Source organism: Heterodontus francisci, chromosome 3 (genome assembly GCF_036365525.1).
Source record: "Heterodontus francisci isolate sHetFra1 chromosome 3, sHetFra1.hap1, whole genome shotgun sequence".
Classification (NCBI taxonomy): Eukaryota; Metazoa; Chordata; class Chondrichthyes; order Heterodontiformes; family Heterodontidae; genus Heterodontus; species Heterodontus francisci.
This window is the reverse complement of record NC_090373.1, coordinates 197,452,528-197,480,135: the sequence shown is the minus strand read 5'-3', so window position 1 is coordinate 197,480,135 and position 27,608 is coordinate 197,452,528. Positions and strand designations below refer to the sequence as shown.

At 44.5% G+C, this 27,608-nt stretch overlaps 1 protein-coding gene across 1 annotated transcript; it reads right to left on the bottom strand.

The window, feature by feature from the left end:
* On the bottom strand, positions 1-26,945 carry glo1 (glyoxalase 1). The gene is made up of 6 exons (XM_068028152.1): positions 26,775-26,945; positions 24,834-24,916; positions 16,286-16,426; positions 13,513-13,580; positions 2,092-2,181; positions 1-1,379 (listed from the first exon to the last, which is right to left on the bottom strand). Exons 1-6 carry the CDS (start codon positions 26,847-26,849, stop codon positions 1,288-1,290), a joined length of 549 nt encoding a protein of 182 aa, XP_067884253.1. The 5' UTR covers positions 26,850-26,945; the 3' UTR covers positions 1-1,287.
* Positions 26,946-27,608: the final 663 nt, after the last annotated feature.

The following is a 27,608-nucleotide window of genomic DNA, read 5'->3' as shown; positions in this document are numbered from 1 at the left end:
TTCAATACATTAAAAGGGAGGGGAAAACATACCCCTGCAAAGTTTATTGAAGAAAATAAACATTTATTGCAAGACTCTACATGAAAGCAATTAGCTGAGATGTCAGTTAATAGCAATTAAAGTTAGTTAGTCTACAAATTTGCATGTGGGACTGCTCCCAAGAAGAAATGTAGCTGCCATAAAGTGCTGTATGTCACAAAGCACAAAACAGAAGATTTCTGATTAAGACAAAGCAAGTACCAACAATAATCAACAGCATTTTATAAGCAGGCTGAGTGGAAAGTTTGAGCAGGTAGCTGGGTTGTGGAGGAAGATTATAACCTACAACATAGCAAGTGTATAAAAAGAAAATACTGTAGATGCTGGAAATCTGAAATAAAAACAAAAAGTGCTGGCAATACTCAGCAGGTCAGGCAGCATCTGTGGAGAGAGAACAGAGTTAATGTTTCAGGTCAGTGACCTTTCATCAGAACATTGCAAGTGTATTGGGATTGGAACAGTATTTTTTTGGTAGGAGGAAAAGCAACCTTCAGTGTAACAACTCACTCAACAATTTTAGACAATAGTGGTTCCCAGAAGAGCTCCATCCAACACTTATTTTGACATTTGTCAAGTCAGCTTTTACCAATCTATGCGCTGAGCTCAACACAAGTCCTTTGGAGAAGTTCAAACTGAACTGGAGAGAGATGGCTGGCGAGTTGACTTTCCCCATCCCTTTTAACCAGATATTACAGTAAGGGCTGGAATTTTAAACTACCTTAAAAGGAAGTGGAAAAGTCAGTTTGGAGTCCTAAAGACAAACTTTCCAAAATGTTTTGTGTTCTGTGACAAAAATCTGAGTGTGTAACTTCTCTTCCCCTCAATGAAGGTTGTAAAAGGGAGGTTATGTGCAGGCAAGTTAGATATCACAATATACTTGGCATTTTGTACTTGGATTGGTCAAGGTTTCACACTGTCAATTCTTGCAGATCCAGGACTTAACACTTGTGGAATATTCCAGCCGCAACCTTTCTATGGGATTGGTTAATATGACTTTCTGGTGTCAGAGAAAGTTGGTAATGACTTCCCAGAGATAATCGAACATTGAAGAAAAATCCCCAATTAACAACATTTATATTAAATGCCTAAATGCCACTGCAGTATAATTCTAGTTATTTTTCAGGACAAACAATACTATAATGTCTGACTACTGGTACCGAGGTATCTCTCGTCAGTACAACTTGCACGAGTGTTCTGTATACTCAAGTGTGAAACTTGCCGTCGAGCTTCACAGCCCACACTTCTCACCTAAGGGACTATGGTGAGCATTTGGTTTGGGCTGAGAATCTCTATCCAGTAACCATCTGGGTCCTGAATGAAAGCGAGCCCCTTCATTTTACCTGAAAAAAAGAAGAGCAAGCATTGGTATTCATTGTATTTTTCACCATTTCCCACTCCCCTCCCTGTCACTCAAGTCTAACCTGCAACTCACACCATTAGGTGTTATTTATTTATCTATCAAGAATAGTATGAAATTTCAGCAGCCTCTTCATTCACAACAGGCATCACAGCTGAGCCAGATCTGGTCCTCACTCAGCACACACTTTTCAACACGGTTCACTGGCTAGTGGGCAGGAGCAAGAATGCTGGCTGGTTTCACCGAATGGTGCTGAGGCCAGTTCTCCAACTGAGATACCAGATAACAGCATAAAGCAGGGATTGAACAGGCCAGGGGGAGGAAAAGAAAAAAAAGACAATACAAAAGTGCAGGAGACCCTTGTCCAGCCACAGCATTGTGCAGCACACTGTAGCATTCAAACTAGAAAGTATCAATACCCCTTAAATTCAACATGATGGTCTTACAACCACCTCAAAACTGAAAAGCATGAGTGAAAGTAGACTTTTTTTGGGCAGCAAATCCAAATTTTGGTTACTTATTGTACTGACTTCAACAGCAATCGTCTACATTCAGTGAAATAATTTTGAAAATACAGCTGTCAAACAGGAATGGATGAAAACAAAAATCAAGAGTTTGCAAGGGGGAAAAGGTCTCAGTTGAAGATTCGTTTGATTGCTCAAAAACAAATATCAGCAAGTGCAGCGACTACTCACCATCATCTGGCTTCTTTACAAACTTTACTCCCAGCTCCTCAAACCGTTTGCAAGCAGTGTAAACATCAGGGACAGCAATGCCCAGGTGACCTGCAGGTAAGTATTAGATCCATGTGAAAATTCAAGACATGAGCATTAGATTGCTTGAACATCCATTTCCATAAGAATGCACAATACTTGAAAGAAATAATCCACCTTCTCAAGTTCCAGCTCTCTGCCGTGGGGCAGTATCCAGTGCACATTTCAGTTAGAAACCAGTCTTAGCCATCTCCTAGCTAATGGCTCATGGCAAATTAGGCATAAACTCAGGAGCAGCTCATCTGTCATGTGGACTGGAACCAGATATTCATAGAATGGTTACAGCACAGGAGGCGGCCATTCGGCCCATCATGTCTGTGCTGGCTCTCCGCAAGAGTAACTTAGCTGGTTCAATGAAGAGTGCAGGAAGGTATGCCAGGAGCAGCACCAGGCACACTTCAAAATGAGGTGTCATCCTGGTGAAGCTACAACACAGCACTACATGCATGCCAAACAGTGGCAGCAGCATGCGATAGACAGGTAAGCAACCCCACAACCAACGGATCAGATCTAAGCTCTGCAATCCTGCCACATCCAGTTGGGAACAGTGGTGGACAATTTAACTAACAGGAGGAGGAGGCTCCACAACTATCCCCATCCTCAATGATGGGAGAGCACAGCACAACGCAAAAGACAAGGCTGAAGCATTTCCAACCATCTTCAGCCAGAAATGCCGAATGAATGATTCATCTCTGCCTCCTCCTGAAGTTCCCAGCATTACAGATACCAGTCTTCAGCCAATTCGATTCACTCCACATGATATCAAGAAACAGCTGAAGGCACTGGATACTGCAAAGGCTATAGGACTGGACAACATTCTGGAAATAGTCCTGAAGAGTTGTGCTCCAGAACTGGCTATGTCCCTAGCCAAGCTGTTCCAGTACAGCTGCCACCACTGGCATCTACCCAACAATGTGGAAAATTGCCCAGGTACACAAAAGGTAGGACAAATCCAATCCGGCCAGTTACTGCCCCATCAGTCTACTTGATCATCAAAGTAATGGAAGGAGCCATTGACAGTGCTATCAAGTAGCACTTACTCAGCAATAACCTGCTCAGTGATGCTCAGTTTGGATGCCGCCAAGGTCACTCAGCTCCTGGCCTCATTACAGCCTTGGTCCAAACATGGATAAAAGAGCTGAACTCATGAGGTGAGGTGAGGTGAGAGTGACTGCCTTGGAGATCAAGGCAGCATTTGACTGAGTATGGCATCGAGAAGCCCTAGCAAAACTGGAATCAGGAAAACTCTCCACTAGTTGGAGTCATACCTAGCACAAAGGAATGGTGTGATTGTTGAAGGCCAATCATCTCAATCCCAGGACATCACTGCAGGAGTTCCTCAGGGTAGTGTCCTAGGCCCAACCATCTTCAGCTGCTTCGTCAATGACCTTCCCTCCATCATAAATACATATGATCTGATATGGGCGGCACAGTGGCGCAGTGGTTAGCACTGCAGCCTCACAGCTCCAGTGACCTGGGTTCAATTCTGGGTACTGCCTGTGTGGAGTTTGCAAGTTCTCCCTGTGTCTGCGTGGGTTTCCTTCGGGTGCTCCGGTTTCCTCCCACATGCCAAAGACTTGCAGGTTGATAGGTTAATTGGCCATTATAAATTGCCCCTAGTATAGGTAGGTGGTAGGGAAATATAGGGACAGGTGGGGATGTGGTAGGAATATGGAATTAGTGTAGGATTAGTATAAATGGGTGGTTGATGGTCGGCACAGACTCGGTGGGCCGAAGGGCCTGTTTCAGTGCTGTATCTCTAAACTAAACTGATAGCCATTACAGAGACATGGCTGCAAGATGACAAAGACGGAGACCTGACTTTTCAAGGGTACATGACATTTAGGAAGGACAGGAAGCTAGGAAAATGTGGAGGGATAGCTCTGTTAATTAGGGATGACATTGGTACAGTAGAGAAAGATGACCTTAGTTCTGAAGATCAAGATGTAGAATCAGTTTGGGTAGAGATGAGAAATAGTAAAAAGGTAAGAATTCACTTGTGGGAGTGGTTTATAGGCCCCTAACAGTAACCATGTCGGACGGGGTATGCAGGATGAAATAATGGGGGCTTGTGAGAAAGGTACAGCAATAATCATGGGTAATTTTAATCTACATATAGATTGGATGAATCAGATTAGAAAAGGTAGCCTGGATGTTGAGTTCATAGACTGTTTGAGACAGTTTCTTGGGGCAGCACGTTCTACAACCAGAGAGCAAGCTATACTAGATCTGGTATTGTGCGATGAGATGAGATTAATTAATGACCTCATAGTGAGGGTGCCCCTAGATGGCAGTGATCATAATATGATCGAATTTCACATGCTGTTTGAGGGAGAGAAAGGTGAATCTAAGACTAGTGTTTTAAACTTAAACAAGGGCAATTATGAGGCAGAGCTGGCTAAGTAAACTGGAAAATTAGGTTAAGGGATAGGTCAGTAGAGATGCAGTGGCAGATATTTAAGGAGACATTTCAGAATACGCAGAATAGATACATTCTAGTGAGAAAGACAGACTAAGGGAAGGACACTCCATCCGTGGGTGACTGAGGAAGTTAAAAGTATCAAATTGAAAGAAAAACCATATAATTCCACAAAGATGAGTGGCACGTCAGAAGATTGGACCGAATACAAAGAACAGCAAAGAATGACTAGAAGGGAGGAGAAATGAGTGTATGAAAGAAAGCTAGCTAGAAATATAAAGACAGATAATAAGAGTTTCTACAGGTATTTAAAAATGAAAAGAATAAGTAAAGTGAGCGTTGGTTCTCTAGAGAGTGCGTCTGGGGAATTAATAATGGAAAATAAGGAGATAGCGGATGAGCTGAACAGATATTTTACATCTGTCCTCTTTACTGTAGAGGATACAAATAAAATCCCAGAAATAATTGTGAATCAGGAGGAGAAAGGGAGGGAGGAACTTAAAATAATTACAATCACCAGGGAAAAGGTGCTGAGAAATTTATTAGAACTAAAAGCTGACAAGTCCCCAGGTCCTGATGGACTTCATCCTACGGTCTTAAAGGAAGTGGCTGCTGAAATAGTGGATGCATTGGTTTTAATTTTCCAAAATTCCCGAGATTCTGGAAAGGTCCCATCAGATTGGAAAATAGCAAATGTGACTCCTCTGTTCAAGAAAGGAGGGAGACAAAAAGCAGGAAACTTCAGGCCACAGGGAAAGTGCTGGAATCTATTAAGGAAGTTATGGCAGGGCACATAGAAAATTTCAATGTAATCAGGCAGAGTCAACATGGTTTTATGAAAGGGAAATCATGTTTGACTAATTTATTGGAGTTCTTTGAGGAAGTAACAAACAACATGGATAAAGAGGAACCTGTGGATATGCTATGCTATATTAGATTTCCAGAAGGCATTTGACAAGGTGCCACATCAAAAGGTTACTAAACAAAATAAGAGCCCATGGTATAGGGGGTAATATATTAGCAAGGATCAAGGATTGGTTAGCTAACAGGAAACAGAGAGTAGCCATAAATGGGCCATTTTCAGGTTGGCAAGATGTGATGAGCGGAGTGCCACAGGGATCTCAACTATTTACAATTTATAACAATGATTTTGGATGAAGGGACCAAATGTATGGTTGCTAAATTTGCTGACGACACAAAGATAGATAGGAAATAAGTTGTGACAAGGACACAAGGAGTCTGCAAAGTGATATAGATAGGTTAAGTGAGTGGGCAAAAAATTGGCAAATGGAGTTTAATGTGAGAAATGTGAACTTATCCACTTTGGCAGAAAGAATAGTAAAGCGGCATATTATTTAAATGGAGAGAGATTGCAAAACTCTGAGGTACAGAGGGATCTGGGTGTCCTGGTACACGAATCACAAAAGGTTGGTACGCTGTTACAGCAAGTGATTAGGAAGGCAAATGGAATATTGATGTTTATTGCAAGGGGAATGGAATATAAAAGTAGGGATGTTTTGTTACAGCTGTATAGGATATTGGTGAGACCACATCTGGAGTACTGTATACAGTTTTGGTCTCCTTATTTAAGAAAAGATATAAATATGTTAGAGGTAGTTCAGAGAAGGTTCACCCGACTGATACCTGGGATGGGGGCGGGGGGTTGGGGGGTTATCTTATGAAGAAAGGTTGGACAGGTTGGGTCTGTATCCATTGGAGTTTAGAAGAATGAGAGGTGATCTTATTAAAACACATAAGATCCTGAGGGGACTGACAGGGTGGATGCTGAAAGGATATTTCCCCTTGTGGGAGAGACTAAAACTAGGGGACACAGTTTAAAAATAAGGTGTCACCCATTTAAGATGGGGATGAGGGGAAATTTTTCTGAGGCTTGAGAGTCTGTGGAACACGGTTCTCCAGAGAGCAGTGGAGCCTGAGTTACTGAATATTTTTAAGACAGAGGTAGATAAATTCTTGACTAACAAGGGAGTCATAGGGTATCGGGGTAGGTGAGAAAGTGGAGTTGAGGCCACAATCAGATGAGCCATAATCTTATTAAATGGCGGAGCAGGCTCAAAGGGGCTGAATGGTCTACTCCTGCTCCTAATTCGAATGTTCCTATAAGGTCAGAAGTGGTAAAGGTTGCTGACAATTGCACAATGTTCAGCACCATTCACAACTCCTCAGATACAGAAGCAGTCAGTGTCCATATACAGCAAGACCTGGATAACATTCAGGCTTTTGCTGATAAGTAGCAAGTAACATTCAAGCTACACTGTGCCAACCCGACCCGACCCAACCAGAGTCCGAATGCCAGACCCGGAAGAGCGACCCGCCCCCGACACATGTTGTTGGGCCCAGTCGGGTTCAGGTCGGGTAGCCATGCTCTCAGTCAGAGGCTGGGAATTCTGTAGTGAGTAACCCACCTCCTGACTCCCCAAAGCCTGTCCACCATTTACAAGGAACAAGTCAGGAGTGTGATGGACTATTCTCCAATTGCCTAGATGAGTGCAGTTCCAGCAATACTCAAGAAGCTCAACACCAGCCAGGACAAAGCAGCCCGCTTGTTGGCACCTCATCCACCACCGTCAACATTCAATCGCTCCACCACCGATGCAACAAGATGCACTGCAACAACGCACCAAGGCTCCTCCAATAGCACCTTCCAAACCCGCGACCGTTACCACCTAGAAGGACAAGGGCAGCAAATACATGGGAACACCACCACCTGCAAGTTCCCCTCCAAGCCACACACCATCCTGACTTGGAACTATATCACCGTTCCTTCACTGTCGCTGGGTCAAAATCCTGGAACTCCCTTCCTAACAGCACTGTGGGTGTACCTACCCCACATGGACTGCAGCAGTTCAAGAAGGCAGCTCACCACCACCTTCTCAAGGGCAATTAGGGATGGGCAATAAATGCTGCCCAGCCAGCAACACCCACATCTCATGAAATTAAAAAAAAGTCCCATACCTCTGCAAATTCTCTCTTCAGATGCTTATCCAATTCCATTTTGAAAGTTAGAATTTAATCTGCCTCCACACTCAGACCTGGCTCAAAGAAGGGCAAATATTCCTGGGTACAAGGTGTTCAAGAAAGATAGGAAAGGAAGAAGAGGGGGAGGAGTGGCAATATTGATTAAGGAGAGTATTCCAGTGCTTGAGAGAGAGGATATCCCAGAGGGGTCACGGTCAGAATCTATTTTGCCGAGAGCCAAGGATCAAAAAAAGGTGCAATTACATTGCGCAGTGTAGTCTATAGACCACCAACTAATGGAAAGGATGTAGAGGAACAAATTCACAAGGAAATTACAGAAGTGCAAAAAATTATAGAGTAGTTGTAAAGGGGGACGTTAATTATCCGACTATAAACTGGGATAGTAGTCGTGTAAAGGGTAGGGAGGAGCAAAAGGTCCTAGGCTGGAATTTTACACTACCCCAGCGAGCCGGATGGTGGCAGGGTCAGTGGGGGGGGGGATGGTGGTGGCGTTAAATTGAGTGGGAGGCTCCAGGAGGCCTTCCTGACCCACTCCCGCCTCCACCCCACTTTACGTGGGCTGGGGGAGTAGGGGGGGGGGCGGTGAGAAACGAGCCGCCCGCCCCGGACCAATCAATGCCCTTGTGGATTTTACCCGTGGAAAGCGGGCGTCCAGGAGATGTGAAAGGCCACCGAGTGAAACCTGGCGGCCTCTCAGCGCACCGGGGGGAGGAGGAGGTGGCTGACAAACAGGCACAAGGCTGCCCCTGCTTCCCCAACCACCTCCCTTCCCCCCAAAAGACCACCCTTGCCTCGCCGGGGCGCGACCTATTAGCCCAGTGAGGAAACCCTAACTTACCTGGACTCCTGACACCATGTCCTCGGCTAGGCTGCAGTCCCATCAGTGGCCACAGTCCCAGCAGCGCCACTGGGAGCAAATGAGGTGGGACTTCCTCCCTCAAGCGGGTGGAAGTTCCGCCTCGCAACAATTAAAGCCCGGGGACCCGTAAAATGCGGGTCAGATCCCCGGGCTGGGCGGAAGCGGATTCGCCACCGACCTTTACGTCTGTGGCCAGCTTCTGTCCGCCCAATGCCACATCCAACCCCTAGAGTGCGTTCAGGAAAATTTTCTACAGCAGTATGTTTCCAGTCTAACAAGAATGGAGGCACTGCTGGACCTGGTTCTTGGGACTCAGGTGGGCTAAGTGGATTGAATTTCGGAAGGGGAACATTTAGGGGACAGTGATCATTGTATCATAAGGTTTAGATTGGCTATGGGAAAGGACAAAGAACAATCTAGGGCAAGAATAATTAACTTGGGGAAAGCCAACTTCAATGGGGTAAGAATGGATCTGGGCCGAATAAATTGGAATCAAGGGTTGGCAGGAAAAACGGTAGCTGAACAATGGGCTACCTTCAAAGATGAGATAGTTCAGGCACAGTTAAAGTACATACCCTCGAAGGGGAAAGGTAGGGCAAACAAATCCAGAGCTCCCTGGATGACAAAAGAGACGACGAAGAAAAAAAAGTGTGCTTATGACAGATGTCAGGCAGATAATACAACAACAAACCAAGCTGATTATAGGAGGTTCAGAGGGCAAGTGAAAAAGCAAATAAGAGAAGCAAAGGCAGAGTACAAAAAGAGACTGGCAGCTAACATAAAAGGGAATCCCAAAGTCTTCTATAGGCATATAAATAGTAAAAGGGTGGTAAAAAGGTGAAGTAGGGCTGATTAGGGACCAAAAGGGGGATTTACACTTGGAGGCAGAGGGGATAACCGGTATTAAATTAATACTTTGCATCTGTCTTTACCAAGGAAAAAGATGCAACCCAGGTCATGGTGAATGAGGAGGTAATTAATACACCAGAAGAATTTTAAATTGATAAAAGATGGCAGTATTAGGCTGTCTATACTTAAAGCTGATAAAACACCAGGGTCGGATGAGATGCATCCAAGGATACTGAGGGAAGCGATCATGAAGATTGCAGAGACATTGGCCATAATTTTTCAGTCTTCCTTAGACTCAGGGGTGGTGCCAGAGGACTGGAGAATTGCAAATGTTACACCCTTGTTCAAAAAAGGATGTAAAGATAAGTCCAGCAACTATAGGCCAGTTAGTTTAACGTCAGTGATGGGGAAACTTCTAGAAACAATAATTCGATACAAAATTAATAGTCACATGGACAAATACAGGTTAATTAAGGAAAGCCAGCATGGATTTGTCAAGGGAAAATAGTTTTCAACTTGCTGGAGTTTTTGAGGAGGTAACAGAGAGGGTTGATGAGGGCAATACTGTTGATGTGGTGTACATGGACTTTCAAAAGGCATTTGATACAGTGCCACACAACAGACTTGTGAGCAAAGATAGAGCTCATGGAATAAAAGGGACAGTAACAACATGGATATGAAATTGGCTGAGTGACAGGAACCACAGAGTAGTGGATAATGGATGTTCTTTGGGCTGGAGAAAGGTTTGTAGTGGTGTTCTCCAGGGATCTTGCTTTTCCTGATATATATTAATGACCTATATTAATGATATATATTAAAACGAACATCATGGGACAGGACGTCAGAAATGCTCCATCCATCAATATTGGCGACCACGCTCTGGAAGTGGTTCAAGACTTCACCTACCTAGGCTCAACTATCACCAGTAACCTGTCTCTAGATGCAGAAATCAACAAGCGCATGGGTAAGGCTTCCACTGCTATGTCCAGACTGGCCAAGAGAGTGTGGGAAAATGGCGCACTGACACGGAACACAAAAGTCAGAGTGTATCAGGCCTGTATCCTCAGTACCTTGCTCTACGGCAGCGAGGCCTGGACAACGTATGCCAGCCAAGAGCGACGTCTCAATTCATTCCATCTTCGCTGCCTTCGGAGAATACTTGGCATCAGGTGGCAGGACTATATCTCCAACACAGAAGTCCTTGAAGCGGCCAACACCCCCAGCTTATACACACTACTTAGTCAGCGGCGCTTGAGATGGCTTGGCCATGTGAGCCGCATGGAAGATGGCAGGATCCCCAAAGACACATTGTACAGCGAGCTCGCCACTGGTATCAGACCCACCGGCCGTCCATGTCTCCGCTATAAAGACGTCTGCAAACGCGACATGAAATCGTGTGACATTGATCACAAGTCGTGGGAGTCAGTTGCCAGCATTCGCCAGAGCTGGCGGGCAGCCATAAAGACAGGGCTAAATTGTGGCGAGTCAAAGAGACTTAGTAGTTGGCAGGAAAAAAGACAGAGGCGCAAGGAGAGAGCCAACTGTGTAACAGCCCCGACAAACAAATTTCTCTGCAGCACCTGTGGAAGAGTCTGTCACTCCAGAATTGGCCTTTATAGCCACTCCAGGCGCTGCTTCACAAACCACTGACCACCTCCAGGCGCTTATCCATTGTCTCTCGAGATAAGGAGGCCCAAAAGAATTAATGACCTAGACCTTAGTGTACAGGGCATAATTTCAACATTTGTGGCCGATATGAAACTTGGAAGCATTGTGAACTGTGACGAGGATAGTGTAGAACTTCAAAAGGACACAGACAAGTTGGTAGAATGGGCAGACAGGTGACAGATGAAGTTCAATACAGAGAAATATGAAGTGATTCATTTTGGTAGGAAGAACATGGAGAGACAATATAGAATAAAGGGTGCAATTCTAAAGGGGGTGTAGGAGCAGAGGGACCAGAGTGTATATGTGCAGAAGTCATTGAAGGTGGCAGGGCAGGTTGAGAGACCGGTCAATAAAGCATACAGTAACCTGGGCTTTATTAATAGGAGCATAGATTACAAGAGCAAGGACATTATGTTGAACTTGTATGTTAACACTAGTTCGGCCTCAGCTGGAGTATTGCATCCAGTTATGGCCACCACATTCAAGGAAAGATGTGAAATCATTGGAGAGAGTGCAGAAAAGATTCACAAGAATGGTTCCAGGGATGAGGAACATTTACGAAGATAGACTGGAGAAGTTGGGAGTGTTTTCCTTGGAGAAGAGAAGGCAGAGAGGAGATATTCAAAGTCATGAGGGTTTTGGACAATGTGGATATGGAAAAGCTATTCCCACTCATGAAAGGATCAAGAACAAGACAGCACAGGTTTAAAGTAATTGGCAAAAGAAACAATAGTGACATGAGGAAAAACTTTTACGCGGCGAGTGGTTAGGATCTGGAATGCACTGCCAAAGAGGGTGCAGTGGAGGAAGGTTCAATCCAAGGATTCAAAAGGGAATTAGATGGTCACCTGAAAACGAAGAACGTACAGGGTTATGGGGAGAAGGCAGGGGAATGGCACTCGGTGAATTGCTCATTCGGAGACACAATGGGCTGAATGGCCTCCTTCTATGCTGTAACAATTTTGTGATTCTGTGAACTGAAGTCCCTCATGCCTGGAACCATTCGTGTAAATCGTGTGTACCTGTACCCACTTTAGAGTTAAGATCATAAGAAATAGAAGCAGGCGTCGGCTACTCGGCCCCTTGAGTCTACTCCGCGGCACAGTGGCGGAGTGGTTAGCACCGCAGCCTCACAGCTCCAGGGACCCGGGTTCGATTCTGGGTGCTGCCTGTGTGGAGTTTGCAAGTTCTCCCTGTGTCTGCGTGGGTTTCCTCTGGGTGCTCCGGTTTCCTCCCACATGCCAAAGACTTGCAGGTTGATAGGTTAATTGGCCATTATAAATTGCCCCTAGTATAGGTAGGTGGTAGGGAAATATAGGGACAGGTGGGGATGTGGTAGGAATATGGGATTAGTGTAGGATTAGTATAAATGGGTGGTTGATGGTCGGCACAGACTCGGTGGGCCGAAGGGCCTGTTTCAGTGCTGTATCTCTAAAACTAAACTAAAACATTCAATAAGATTCTGGCTGATCGGATTGTAGCCTTAACTCCACTTTCCTGCTGGCTCCCCATAACCCTCGACTCCCTTGTAAATCAAAAATCTGTCTAACTCAGGCTTGAATATATTCAATGACCCAGCTTCCACTGCTCTCTGGGGAACAGAATTCCAAAGATTAACTACCCGCAGAGAAGAACTTCCTCCTTATCTCAGTCTTAAATGGGAGACCTCTTATTTTTAAACTATGCCTTCTAGTTCTAGATTCCCCATGAGGGAAACATCCTCTCAGTAACTACCCTGTCAAGCCCCCTCAGAATCTTATATGCACCCTTTATTTTACATAGACGTTCCATGTTCATCCTACCAAAATGTATCACTTCGCACTAATTAAATTGCATTAATTTCATCTGTCCCGTGTCAACCCATTCCACCAGCTTGTCCATCTCCTCTTGACATTTATCACCATCCTCCTTATCATTCTCTTTAGTGTCATCTGCAAGTTTTGAAACTGAAGATCTCCACACACAAATTGGCAGGAATGCGAGAGCAGAGGAACAGATATTTTATATTAAAAAAAAATTCTCAAAGGTTCCTTCAGTTCTGGAAGCTTAGTTTCATTTATTTGTTAAGCTGTTCACAGTCTGTGTTGAGTGAATCAGTCTTAGTCAAAGTAATAATGGTGGCATAGCATTCCCTCAGCATCCTTTGCCTATCAAAAGAGATAGGTGGGTGAGTAGGAAGAAATAAAATGTGCTTGTCACTGCTGAACACTGTCTAACCCTGGTAGACAACAAAACTGTGGCAGGTAGCACAGCAAACCTCCCACTCCTCTAACACACACACACACACACACACACACAAAAGTAATGTGAAGCAAGGACCCTAGCTGGTTTCCTCACCTCCCCTAAAAAAAACAAACCCTTCGCTGTTTTCCTAGTCTGGAGTATTGAGACCCATTAACATACTGTTGGCCCAACTGAGAAATGCCACCTCACCAATGTGAGAATTGGAGCTGGACCTTATTGATCTGTGGGGCATAGTTACTTCTTTGCCAAGTGACTCCACAAAGAAATTTCAAACAACTGAACCAAAATCAGCAGACAAACTTACCAAATCCTCTAGGATCAGAGTTTCCATTATGATAGGCCTGGTTTTCATCATTCTCAGTGCCCCAGTTGCTGTAAAACACAAACAAGGACATTGAGGGTTCCAGATCAAACCACGCCTTTCTGCAAATATACAGCATATCACTGTACCAATAAAATCCCTCTTGCGGCCTTCACCAACCCCATGTCTCAGTCAGCGCATCCACTCCCTTCGCTACTACTCCTCCATGGTTTCAGAGTGTGAAATCATCTGGGGAGATGGTGGCGTAGTGGTAATGTCACTAGACTAGCACTCCAGGTGCCTCGGCTAATGCTCCAGGGACATGGGTTCGAATCCCACTACAGCAGATGTTGAAATTTGAATTCAATTAATAAATCTGGAATTAAAAGCTAGTGTAATGGTGACCATGAAACCATTGTCGATTGTTGTAAAAACCTATCTGGTTCACTCATGTCCTTCAGGGAAGGAAATCTGCTGTCCTTACCTGGTCTGACCTACATGTGACCCACAGCAATGTGGTTGACTCTTAAATGCCTTCAGTGGGCAATAGTCCAGCCAGCGTCCCATGAATGAATTAAAAAAGGACCCTATCCTCTGGAACTCCTTTCTTGCACCTCTTTAACGGCAGAGATAGATTTAGCAAAGCTTTCTCAAAACCAAAATTTGCATTTATATTGTGCCTTTAATGTATAAAATGGCCCAAGGTGCATCAGAGTGTAGTTTAAAAACAATAATCTGCTGAGCCAAAGAATTAGATTTGGTAACTAAAAGCGTGGTCAGAAAGGTAGGTTTTAAGGAGCATCTGAAAGGAGAGGGCATTGAGAAAGGGAATTCAGTTCTCATAAATCCTAAATTCTTCTCCCAACACCCTGGATGCCCTTGGGAGAAACTGAAGTGAACTGCGATAGTCATTGTAGTGATGGTTCTCCCACAATAGCATTAGGTTACGAATTCCAAGGTATTGACATAATAAAAGGACTGTGCACAATGACAGCCTTGGGTATGAAGCAGTAATCCTGAGTTAGAGGAACAGCAGGCGCAAGGGAGCAGCCATAAGAGTTGGTTGGAAGCTACAGGAGATGAGTAATAATCCTGAGCAGAAGATGTGAGGAGGCAGCATTAATCCAGAGTTGGAGCAGCAGAGGATGTGGGAGGAAAAGCAGCAAATCCAAATTAGAGAAGTATGGGGTAATATTTTCCCTTTGGAAGATCCCTCTCAGCCTGTCGGGTGACCTCAGTTTCTTTTTGCAGCAGGAGGTTGGACCATTCCATTACCTGGCAGCAATATGACCAAAACTACTGTGGGACTTCAGCCAGTCTGAGCAAATAAAGAAGAGGCTGTTTCCTCAAGTCCCACATACAGTCAGGTATTGGCTCACTTTCTGGAGAACAACCCTGCTCACAGTTCCCAAAGAAACAAATGGGACCAATTGTTTCAGGATACCCGAGTCTCTAATATCCATATCCACTGCACCCACCGCCCAAAGTCAGTGCAATACCCAAACCACGACCTCACCTAATGCTGAGGCCGCTGATCCACCCTGTTATCAAACATGGAACACCCTTTAAATGTAGTTCTAGTTTACTACACTGGATTCAAGAAGACCTGATATATGACCTGACAGCACCCAGTTCTACCACACCACCACCTCTCTTGACCCCTCCACTGCCACAGATGTGTCATGCTGTTTTCACTATTGGATGAGCAGAAATGTCCTCCAATTAAATACCAAAGACACAAATTCCATTCCTTAGCCACTGACTTCATTCCTCTCATTGGTCACCGTGAGGCTGAACCAGACCGTTCACAACCTCGGTGTCATATTTGACCTTGAGCTGAGCTTCCGACCACATAACTTCACCATCACCAAGACCAGCTACTTCACCTCCATAACATTGCCCACCTCCGCCCCTGCCTCAGTTCATCTGCTCTAAAAACCTCATCCATGCATTTGTTATCTCTAGACTCTCAACTATTCCAATGCTCTCCTGGCCGGTTTCCCACCTTACACCCTCTGTAAGCTATTAAACGTATCCTAACTTGCACCGTCCCATTCGCACATCATCCCTGTGCTCACTGACCTACATTGGCTCCTGGTCCAACAATTTTAAAATTCTCATCCTGGTTTTCAAATCCTTCCCCCCATGTTTCAGCCCTCACTGTTTCTATAACCTCCAAGGCTCTCTCTGCTCTGTTCTCATGCTGTTCTGCCCTCTTGCACAACCCTGATTAATATGGCTCCACTATTGGCAGTCATGCCTTTAGCTGACTAGGCCCTAAATTCTGGAATTCCCTCCCCCGCCTCCTTTCAGATGTTCCTTAAAATCTACTTCTTTGACCTGTGATCTGTGTGGTCCAGTGTCAGACATTGTTTGACAATGATCCTGCAAAGCACCTTGGGACATTTTACTACATTAAAGGCGCTATACAAGTGCAAGTTATTAAGTAGCTGTTATTGCATGTCATTGTTTGCAATGTATTGTACATATTTGTAACATGCAATAACCATGGAAATTATTGAATTTAACCTTGGAAAACGTCTTTATTGAAGCGGCAAATGGAGGAGGAAGGAAGAACTTGCATTTATAGAGAACCTTCACAGGCAGTGAATTATTGTTTACAGCATAATTGCTTATCGTGTAGGTAAATAGTCATTTATATGACACTTCTGGCCAGTAACATTGGAATGAAAGTCCAGTAATATTCAGCATTCAGTACAGACAAGATAATCTGTCTCAGCTGAACTCCCATACCCTGACTCCATGCTATACTCACTGCGTCAGCTCGATGGTCGCTTTCCTAGAGAAGGTCCAGGCTTTGTGCTCATTCTTATCAGCTGGGATTTCCTTTTTGTCCTCATAGCCCAAAAAGTAGAGTGTGAATTTCATAGAAGGGAAGTCGAATTTCTGCAGAAGCCTGTAAACAAAGTCAAGAGAAGCCATCAGAGTGGAATAAGGAAAGAGAGGGAGCGAGGTAGTGGGTGAAAGGGAGGAAATGGGCAACGGGATAAGGGAGGTCCATCGAGCACACAAGCAAGAGGGAGGGACTAGGTGATGGGATAGAGAAGATCCATTGGTTCACACAGTTAGCAGCAACCAAAAGCTAAATGCACTGAATGTAATTTTTTCTTTCTCTTTCCCATTTTGAAACTGGATCTTCCCACCTGCCAGCACTTTTCCTGGGCTCAGTAAACACGTTCTTCATTAGCACAATTCAAGCAGCAATCCCATCACTTGCACACACAGCTAGATTCACTCTTGTGGTTCCATGGCACTAAGCTTTTACACATGTATAGCAGCCACATTGCTATAGCCTGTCTGCACACACATTAAATACAGAGAGCCACTTTTCAGATGGTTCAGAGGAAGACAGGATATACTACCAATAGGCACTGCAGGAGAGCAAAGCCTGCACTACAAAAGCAGCTGTCATACTATTATAGCCCCACCCCCCTTATTTTCCCCCTTCCTGTATCGTCCCACTTCTGTTTTACTTTCACATCTACTTCAAGATGGACTTGTACATGCAAATCACTTCAACTCACAGCCCCAGATACAAAATCTTACATCTCTGTTGGCTGTTTACTTTTAATTTGTTTGGCTGTGATTTTTGATCCAACTTCGTTCACTGATTTTAATAATAGGGGGAACAGCAGACCAGCCCAGGCCTTGACTGGGTATTGTGTAATGAGAGAGGAATAATTGACAATTTAGTTGTGCAAGACCCCTTGGGGATGAGTGACCATAATATGATAGAATTCTTCATCAAGATGGAGAGTGACATAGTTGATTCTGAGACAAGGGTCCTGAATCTTAGTAATGGAAACTACAAAGGTATGAGGCACGAGTTGGTTATGATGGATTGGGAAACGTTACTTAAAGGGATGAAGGTGGATAGGCAATGGCAAACATTCAAAGAGCCCATGGATGAACTGCAACAATTGTTTATTCCTGTCTGGCGCAAAAGTAAAACAGGAAAGATAGCCAAACCATGGCTTACAAGGAAAATTAGAGATAGCATTAGATCAAAGGAAGAGGCATACAAATTCACCAGAAAGAACAACAGACCTGAGGATTGGGAGCAGTTTAGAATTCAGCAAAGGAGGACCAAGGGATTGATTAAGAAGGGGAAAATAGAGTACGAGAGTAAGCTTGCGGGGAACATAAAAACTGGCTGTAAAAGTTTCTGTTGGTATGTGAAGAGAAAAAGATTGGTGAAGACAAATGTAGGTCCCATATGGTCAGAAACAGGGGAATTTATTATGGGGAACAAAGAAATGGCTGACCAACTAAATGCATACTTTGGTTCTGTCTTCACAAAGGAGGACACAAATATCATACCAGAAATGTTGGGGAACACAGGGTTTAGTGAGAGGGAGGAACTGAAGGAAATCAGTATTAGTAGAGAAATGGTGTTGGGGAAATTGATGGGATTGAAGGCCGATAAATCCCCAGGGCCTGATGGTCTGCATCCCGGAGTACTTAAGGAAGTGGCCCTAGAAATAGTGGATGCATTTGTGGTCATCTTCCAAGATTCTATAGACTCTGGAACAGTTCCTACGGATTGGAGAGTAGCTAATGTAACCCCGCTATTTAAAAAGGGAGGTCCAGAGAAAACAGGGAATTATAGATCAGTCAGCCTGACGTCGGTAGTGGGGAAAATTCTAGAGTCCGTTATAGCAGACCACTAAGAGAACAGTGGTGGAATCGGACAGAGTCAGCATGGATTTACGAAAGGGAAATCATGCTTGATAAATCTACTAGAATTCTTCGAGGATGTAACTAGTAGAGTTGATGAGGGAGAGCCAGTGGATGTGGTTTATTTGGACTTTCAGAAGGCTTTCGACAAAGTCCCACATAAGAGATTAGCATGTAAAATTAAAGCGCATGGGATTAGGGGTAGTGTATTGCGATGGATAGAAAATTGGTTGGCAGACAGGAGACAAATAGTAGGGATAAACGGGTCTTTTTCCGAATGGCAGGTAGTGACTAGTGGGGTACCGCAGGGATCGGTGCTAGGACCCCAGCTATTCACAATATATATTAATGATTTAGATGAGGGAACTAAATGTAATATCTCCAAATTTGCAGATGACAAAACTGGGTGGGAGGGTGAGTTGTGAGGAGGATACAGAGAGGCTTCAGGGTGATTTGGACAAGTTGAGTGAGTGGGCTAATGCATGGCACATGCAGTATAATGTGAATAAATGTGAGGTTATCCACTTTGGTAGCAAAAATAGGAAGGCAGATTATTTGAAAGGCTATAAACTGAGAGGGGAATATGCAGCGAGACCTGGGTGTTCTCGTACACCAGTCGCTGAAGGTAAGCATGCAGGTGCAACAGGCGGTAAAAAATGCAAATGGTATGTTGGCCTTCATAATGAGAGAATTCGAGTACAGGAGCAGGGATGTCTTGCTGCAATTATACAGGGTCTTGGTGAGGCCACGCCTGGAATATTGTGTGCAGTTTTGGTCTCCTTATCTGAGGAAGGTTGTTTTTGCTATATAGGGAGTGCAGCGAAGGTTCACCAGACTGATTCCTGGGATGGCAGGACTGACATATGAGGAGAGATTGAGTCGGTTAGGATTATATTCGCTGGAGTTCAGAAGAGTGAGGGGGGGATCTCAGAGAAACCTAAAAAATTCTAACAGGACTTGACAGGGTAGATGCAGGAAGGTTGTTCCCAATCGTGGGGGAGTCCAGAACCAGGGGTCATAGACTAACGATACGGGGTAAACCTTTCAGGACTGAGATGAGGAGAGATTCTTCACCCAGAGAGTGGTGAGCCTGTGGAATTCGCTACCACAGCAAGCAGTTGAGGCCAAAACATTGTATGTTTTTAAGAAGGAGTTAGATATAGCTCTTGGGGCGAAAGGGATCAAAGGATATGGGGCAAAAGTGGGAACAGGTTACTGAGTTGGATGACCAGCCATGATCATAATGAATGGCAGAGCAGGCTCAAAGGGCCGAATGGCCTACTCCTATTTTCTATGTTTCTATGACTACAACTGGCAACTTGTTTCCACCTTTTGCAGAGGCTTTTGAATGTGGGAGTTGGGATGAGGTAGAGAGTTTAAGAGAGAGTTCCATAGTGCAGAGCTGGATGCCTGCAGTTTCTGCCACTGATGACGGTGAAGGGAGACACAGCAAGCTGAATAAGAAGGGAGTGTGACTTGAAACAGGTTACAGAGATAGTGTGGGAGCAAGGCAATGGAAAGGTTTGTAGACTGATTTTGAAACCAGTACATTAGGAGCACCAGGTCAGTGGAGGCAAGCAAGAAATGGGCAACAGTTGCCTAAATATGAGGCGGCAGAGTTTTCGATAGGATATGGGGGCTTGCATAATACTGGGCAAGGGAACAAAATGACTTATTAAACTACAATATTAACAGAAGTGTCAACTGCATTTTTGACATGCACTTACGTACTGTTTGAGTTGGAATACAAGCTCCATAGACTTGAATAGTATTCCATGGAGCTCTATTTTAAAAGCAGCATGGATTAAAATGGGACACGATAAAACCAACAAAAATTAAGGGAAAATCCAAAGCTTCCAGAATCCACATGAACTTGCAAGAGGAAAAAACAAAAGCCGAAAATACTGGAAATATACATCAGTCCAGTTCACACCTAAAAGAGAAAGCAAGGTGATCATTTCAGGTCTAACCTTTAATTGCAGAACTGGATTAACAGTCTGCACGGAGTGTGAAGGAGGGGGTTTGGTAAGTGACGGCATTTTAAGGGTTAATCTCTCTAGTCTCTTTTTTGTTTAAATTTAGCAATTAATTAAAATTACTGTTTAAGTTAAGAGGCAAGTTAAGTTTCTTACAGTTTTAAGCAGGGGTTATACAAGCTCTCAGAGTAGCTGCAGCTAGTTAATTAGGTAGATAGCTTAAACTGGTTTCTGAGTTCTAGCAAAGCTGATTCATCATTGTTTTCAGCGAGTATAAATTCAGGGGTCTCTGAGTGCTGCTTGAGTACATAGTGTGAAGAAGGGAGTTCAGTAAGGAGGGGAACTATAAATTAACAAAAATCAATTTAATTTAATAGAGAGAGAGAGAGAGAGAGAGAGAGAGAGAGAAGGAGATCACCAGGAATCAACGAGAGGGGAGTGGGGCTAGCTGTTGCTGCTGCCAGTCTGCCGGCATTCGGAAAGAAACATCGAGGTGTGATATCATCTGGAAGCAGATAGGTGATTTCTGGGTGAGACTTCGGAGCTACAAACAGCGCAAGAGAGCTGCGAGGCACAGGGAGCTGGTCGGTGAGTATCTGGTGGGTGTTTTCTTCATTTTCCTTTTTCTGCTGATTGTTATTTTTCCTCGAACATTTAAGTCTACCTACTAAGTAGAAGCTAAAATACTAGTAGTCGGTAGGTAGTTACTCATTTGTTCTATTTATAACCATTTTGTGTTCATTTAACTTCCAATTTTAGTGCAGTGAATAAATAATTCGAGACATGGCAGGGCTGCTCACACCCATTGAATGCACATCCTGTGCCATCTGGGGACTCCAGGACCCTACCCATGTCCTGGACAATTACATGTGCAGAAAATGCCAACAAATGCAAAAGCTCGAGCTCCGAATCTTGGAACTCGAAGAGCAGCTGGTGTCACTGAGGTGCATTCGCGAGGATGAGAGATACGTGGATAGCACATTTCAGGAGGTGGTCACCCGGCAGCTTAAGAGAGCACAGTCAGAGAGGGACCGGGCGGCTGCCAGACAAACAAGGACAAGGCAGGTAGTGCAAGAGTCCCCGGAGGGCATCCCACTTTCTAACCGGTATTCAGTTTTGAGTACTAATGGGAGAGAGAATTCTTCTGGAGAATGCAGCAAGAGTCATGACCAGAGCACCATGGGTGGCTCAGCAGTGCAGGGAAGGAGGAAAAAAAGACAGGAGAGCAATAGTGGTAGGGGATTCTATAGTTAGGGGATAAGACAGGCATTCCTGTGGTCACAGACGTGATTCCAGGATAGTATGTTGCCTCCCTGGTGCAAGGGTCATGGATATCACCAAGCGGCTACAGAGCATTCTGGAGGTCGTGGTACACATCGGTACTGATGATATAGATAGAAAAAGGGATGAGATCCTGTAGGCTGAGATTAGGGAGTTAGGAAAAAAGATTAGCAAGCAGGACCTCAAAGATTACTCCCAAAGTCACGCGCTAGTGAGTATCGAAATATCAGAATACGCCAGATGAATGCTTGGCTGGACAGATGGTGCAGGAGGGAGGGCTTCAGTTTTCTGGGGCATTGGGACCGGTTCTGGGGAAGGTGGATTCTGTACAAGCCGGACAGTCTACACCTGAACAGGACTGGGACAAATATCTTTGCAGGGAGGTTTGCTAGTGCTGTTAGGGATAGTTTAAATTAGATTGGCAGGGGAAACTGAGGGCAGTTTCAGATAGGACAAATTCAGAGTAAGAACAGAGGCAGAAAATTAGCGAGTGACACTGAAAGACAGAAGAAGCAATGAATAAAAAGTATACAGCACAGGAATTTAGCAGTGTTAAAAAGGTATTTATTTTCATGCAAGGAGTATAGCAAATAAAGCTGATGAGCTGAGGGCACAGATAGACACATGGCAGCATGATATCATTGATGTAACGGAAGCTTGGCTTAAAGAGGGGCAAAAATGGCAGCTCAACATCCCTGGATATAGAGTTTTCAGATGGGATAGGGAGGGGGTTAAAAAGGAGCGGGTGTAGCATTATTGGTTAAAGAATCAATTACAGCTTTGATATGCTAAATGAATCATCAAATGAGGCCATATGGGTTGAGCTCAGAAATAAAAAAAGGGGCAGCCACACTACTAGGAGTGTACTATAGACCTCCAAATAGTGAGAGACAAATAGAAGAACAAATATGTAGGCAAATTTCGGAGTGCAAAAACAATAGGGCAATAATAGTTGGGGATCTCAACGCCCTTAATATCAACTGGGATACAAATAGTGTGAAGGGCAAGTTACTTAGAACATTTTTTTTTTAGGGTGGCACAGTGGCGCAGAGGTTAGCACCACAGCCTCACAGCTCCAATGACCCGGGTTCAGTTCTGGGCACTGCCTGTGCGGAGTTTGCAAGTTCTCCCTGTGACTGCGTGGGTTTACGCCGGGTGCTCCGGTTTCCTCCCACAGCCAAAGACTTGCAGGTTGATAGGTAAATTGGCCATTATAAATTGCTCCTAGTGTAGGTAGGTGGTAGGAGAATTGAGGGAAGGTGGGGATGTGGTATGGGATTAATGTAAGATTAGTATAAATGGGTGTTTGATGGTCAGCACAGACTTGGTGGGCCGAAGAGCCTGTTCCAGTGCTGTACAACTCTATGGCACAGAAGGCACAAAATCCTTGAACTGCATTCAATAGAACTTTTTTTTTTAGCAAGCACATAAAACCAACGAAAGAGGGCGCAATTCTAAATTTAATCTTGGGAAACGAAGCTGGGCAAGTGGATGAAATAGCATGGGTGACCATTTTGGAGATAGTGACCATAATACAGTTAGATTTAGCATTATTATAGAAAAGGACAAAGATAGAACAGGAGTAAAAGTTCTAAATTGGGGGAAGGATAATTTTACAAAGCTGAGGGGTGATCTGGCGAAAGTGGACTGGATAGAGCTACTTGAAGGAAAGTCAGTGGCAAACCAGTGGGAGGCATTCAAAAGCCAGATTCTACAGGCACAGTGTAGGCATGTCCCCACAAAGAAAAAAGGTGGTACTGCTAAATCTAGAGCCCCCCGGTTATCTAGAAGAATACAGGGTAAGATAAAGCAGAAAAAGAAAGCTTATGACAGTCACAAAAAACGTAATACTTTAGAAAGCCTTGAGGAGTATAGAAAGTGCAGGGGTGAAGTAAAAAAGGAAATTAGGAAAGCAAAGAGAGGACATGAAAAAAATATTGCCAGGTAAAAGTCAAGGAAAACCCAAAGATGTCTTACCGGTACATTAAGAGCAAGAGGATAACTAAGGAAAGGGTCGGGCCTATCAGAGATGTACAAGAGAACTTGTGCGTGGATGCAGAAAATGTTGGCAGGGTTCTTAATGAGTACTTGGTCTCTGTCTTCACAAAGGAGAGGGTTGATGCACACATTGTAGTTAAAGACGAGGAGTGTGAAATATTAGATACAATAAGAATAATGAGAGAGGAAGTACTAGAGGGTCTGACATCCTTGAAAGTGGATAAATCGCCAGGGCCAGACAGATTGCATCCCAAGCTGTTAAAGGAAGTCAGGGAGGAAATAGCAGATGCTTCGAGGATCATTGACACAAAAATTGGCCATGTAGTTAATAGTGAAGAGGATAGCTGTAGACTCCAGAATGATATCAATGGTTTGGTTGAGTGGGTGGAAAATGGCAAATGGAATTCAGTCAGAAGTGTGAGGTAATGCATTTGGGGAGGGCAAACAAAGCGAGGGAATACACAATAAATGGAAGGATATTGAGGGGGTAGTTGAAGTGAGACACCTTGGCGTGCATGTCCACAGGCAGGACAGGTAAATAAAGTGAAGAAGGCATATGGAATGCTTTCCTTTTATTGGCCAATGTATAGTATACAAATACGGGGATATAATGCTGAAACCATATAAAAACGCTGGTTAGGCTGTAGCTGGAGTATTGCTTACAGTTCTGGTCACCACATTACAAGAAGGACATAATTGCTCTGGAGAGAGTAGAGGAGATTTACAAGAATGTTGCCAAGGCTTGAAAATTGCAGCTATGAGGAAAGATTGGAGCGACCAGGATTGTTTTCCTTAGAACAGAGGAGGCTGAGGGGTGACTTATGTCAAAATTATGAGAGTCCTAGATAGCATAGACAGGAAGGACCTGTTTCCCCTAGCAGAGAGGTCAATTACCAGGGGGCAGAGATTTAAGGTAATTGGTAGAAGGATTAGAAGGGACATGAGGAAAATCTTGATCACCCAGAGGGTGGTGGGTGTCTGGAATTCACTGCCCGGATCAGTGGTGGAGGCAGAAACCCTCAACTCATTTAAAAGATACCTGGACCTGCACCTGAAGTGCTGTAACCTGCAAGGCTACGGACCAGGTGCTGGAAGGTGGGATTAGAATGACCAATTAATTTCTTCAGCTGGCGCAGACACGATGGGCTGAATGGCCTCTTTCTGTACCATAACTGTTCTATGGTTCTAACAAAAGCTTGCATCCCAAAAGGTAACCTGACTTTCAGATGCTGACAGAGTGATATCTGTTTGCATCATTTTGTTTTAGTCTGTGGCCTCTTCCATATTTCTTGCTTCCATTCTTATCTCTAAAAACAAACAATCACTTACTGTTTTGCTCTCTTTATTCAATTTTTAAAATATATTTCTTACGTCATTCCAATGATTCTGGTGTAAAAATCCAGAGATTTTTTCGGATCTTTCACTCTCAACATCGTCTGTTGCATCACAAAATCCTGGAAGAGTGGGACTGGTAAGAACATTGCAAAATAAATGTGCTCCAGTTAAGAATTTTATTTATGAAACATACAACATTTGGGGGAAGAAAACCAGTTACATGCAAGTGAAATAAAAGCAGAAAGTGCTGGAAATACTCAGCAGGTCTGGCAGAATCTGTGGAGAGTTCTGATGAAAAATCACAGACTCAAAACATTAATTTTGCTTCTCTCTCCATAGATGCTGCCAGACCTGCTGAGTATTTCCAGCATTTTCTGCTTTTATTTCAGATTTCCAGCATTCGCAGTATTTTGCTTTTATTTACATACAAGTTATTTGTTTATTACACATCTCCTCCTGAAGGTAGCAACCCATACAGAAAAAGCTATCCACTCAAGAATACAAGGCACAGGAGTAAGCTATTCAGCTCCTTCAAGCCTATTCACTTAGATCATGGCTGGTCTGCACCTCAACTCCATTTACCCACCTTTGTTTCATATCCCTAGATACGCTTACCTAATAAAGATCTGTTGATTTCAGTCTTTCAATTGACTTAGCATTCATGGCCTTCGAGGGAAGGGAGTTCCACATTTTCAATATATTTTGTGTTTCCAGATGTCACTCCTAAATGTCATGGCTGTAATTTTAACATTGTGCCTCTCTGTTCTAGATTCCCACCATCAGAGGAAATAGTTCCCTGTATCAACCCGAACTCCAATTAGATCACTCTCACTCAATGGAATACAAGCTGTATCTGCAACTTGTCCTCACATTTAAACCTTTGAGCCCTGAATGTGCACTTTGTCCCCCAAGGCCAATATATCCTTCCCGTGTGCAATGCCCAGAAATGAGCACAATACTGCAGATGCAGTGTGACCAAGACTCTGTACAAGGAAGGATAACTTGCTCACTTTTGTATTCCAACCTATACCTGTGATTTGTGTACATAGACACCCAAATCCATTTGTTCCTCCACAGTTCCTGCTTTCTCACCATTAAGAAAATATTCTGATATCTTTTTGGATCTACTAAAGTGGATTATGTTATACTCCCCTAGATTGAACTCCATCTGCCACAGTTTTACCCAGTCACTTTGTCTATGTCACTTAGTAATTTACTGCTCCTATCTACACAATTTATTGTGCCTCAAAAATGTCATTTGTAAACTTGAATGTACAACTCTATTCCTTCACCCAAGTCATTATTCCCCTTCCTTGTACTCTTGCTCTTTTCCAATATTAAGTGGCTAGCCTTCATTCATGATCTGGAGACTGACTTCAACATACTATTCAACTGCAAGGGTTGCACAGTCCACTTGATCCTGTCCTCACAGGCACTTCTCGGCAGGCGGTTACTGGATAGCTCTCAGAAGTGAAAACCCATCCCCAAGTTCAACTGGCACTGAGCCTAACCAGCTGACAGCAGGGACTGGGAATAGGTGACATGACCGTTCTGTTCAGAATGGCTCAGAACCACACCAGGCAAAGTATCTAACCAGAGCTTAATATTAATTAACTAGTCACCAAACCCGGCCGGAGCAATGTGATCTCAACCGTCCAGCACTGCCCCAATCCCCCAACATTCGTGCCACTCAATCAGTCAGTAGGTAACCCTCCACTCTGGGGCCTGCAGCCTCCCAATGCATCCGCCCGGCTCGAATGTCAACCCGAGTCTACCCACCCGCGACACCTCGTTTTGCCCCAGCCCCTGCCCCAGCCCCAGCCCCAGCCCCTGCCCCTGTCCCAGCCCCAGCCCCTGTCCCAGCCCCTGCCCCAGCCCCTGCCCCATCCCCTGCCCCATCCCCTGCCCCAGCCCCAGCCCCAGCCCCAGCCCCAGCCCCAGCCCCAGCCCCAGCCCCAGCCCCAGCCGCCACCGAACCTTGGTTTCTGCATCTGGCTCGGAACAAGCGCTGAAAGCCTGCTGGTCGGTGAGTCCGCTCGGCTCCTGAGACATTGCAGCTGCTATGAGGTGAAGCTCAGCAAATGCACTGACAACCCAGCAAACAGTCAGGCCGATCCGCCCTCCACAGCCCAACAGATAGAGGAGAGCACTAGTCCCGCCCCCTCAACCTGGCCCAATCAACACACAGTAACAAGAGGTCATCGCCCACCTGGCGCCCAATGAGGAGACAGTAGGGGCAGAAAGAGGGCGGGGATTATTTCAGTACAACCAATTAAAAAGAAGAGAGGCAAGTGAACCCGCCCCCGCTGGGAACTCTACCAATCAGAAGCAGGGCAGGTGGATGCTGGCAGAGCGGAGAGCAGACACATTGCTCAAGCTTAGAGCCAGCACAGGCAGGATGGCGCCAATGGCCTCCTTCTGCGTTGTAACCTTAGACACACAGAACTGTTACTGTGCAGAAGGAGGCCAATCGGCCCATCGTGTCTGCACCAGCTCTCGGAGAGAGCAATTCCCTCAGTTCCATTCCCCCACCTTCTCCCTGTAACCCTGCACATTCTTCCTTTTCATATCACAGTCTAATTCCTTTTTGAATGCTTCAATTGAACCTGCTTCCGCCACACTCTCAGGCAGCGCATTCCAGACTTTAACTAGACTAGTAACCCAGAGCCCCAGGCTAATGCTTGGGGACATGGGTACGAATCCCACCACAGAGGGAATAAACATCTGGAATTAAAAGCTGGTCAAATGGTGATCATGAAACCATTGTCAATTATTGTAAAACCCCATCTTCTTCACTAATGTCCTTTAGGG

What these genes read in the sequence shown, in the direction of transcription:
- glo1 (XM_068028152.1), bottom strand. Translation starts at nt 26,849, where the DNA reads ATGTCTCAGGAGCCGAGCGGACTCACCGACCAGCAGGCTTTCAGCGCT. An exon ending in AGCCAGATGCAGAAACCAAG is followed by an intron (nt 24,917 to 26,774) that starts GTTCGGTGGCGG and finishes CCACTCTTCCAG; the next exon opens with GATTTTGTGATGCAACAGAC. An exon ending in GCGACCATCGAGCTGACGCA is followed by an intron (nt 13,581 to 16,285) that starts GTGAGTATAGCA and finishes TGTGTTTTACAG; the next exon opens with CAACTGGGGCACTGAGAATG.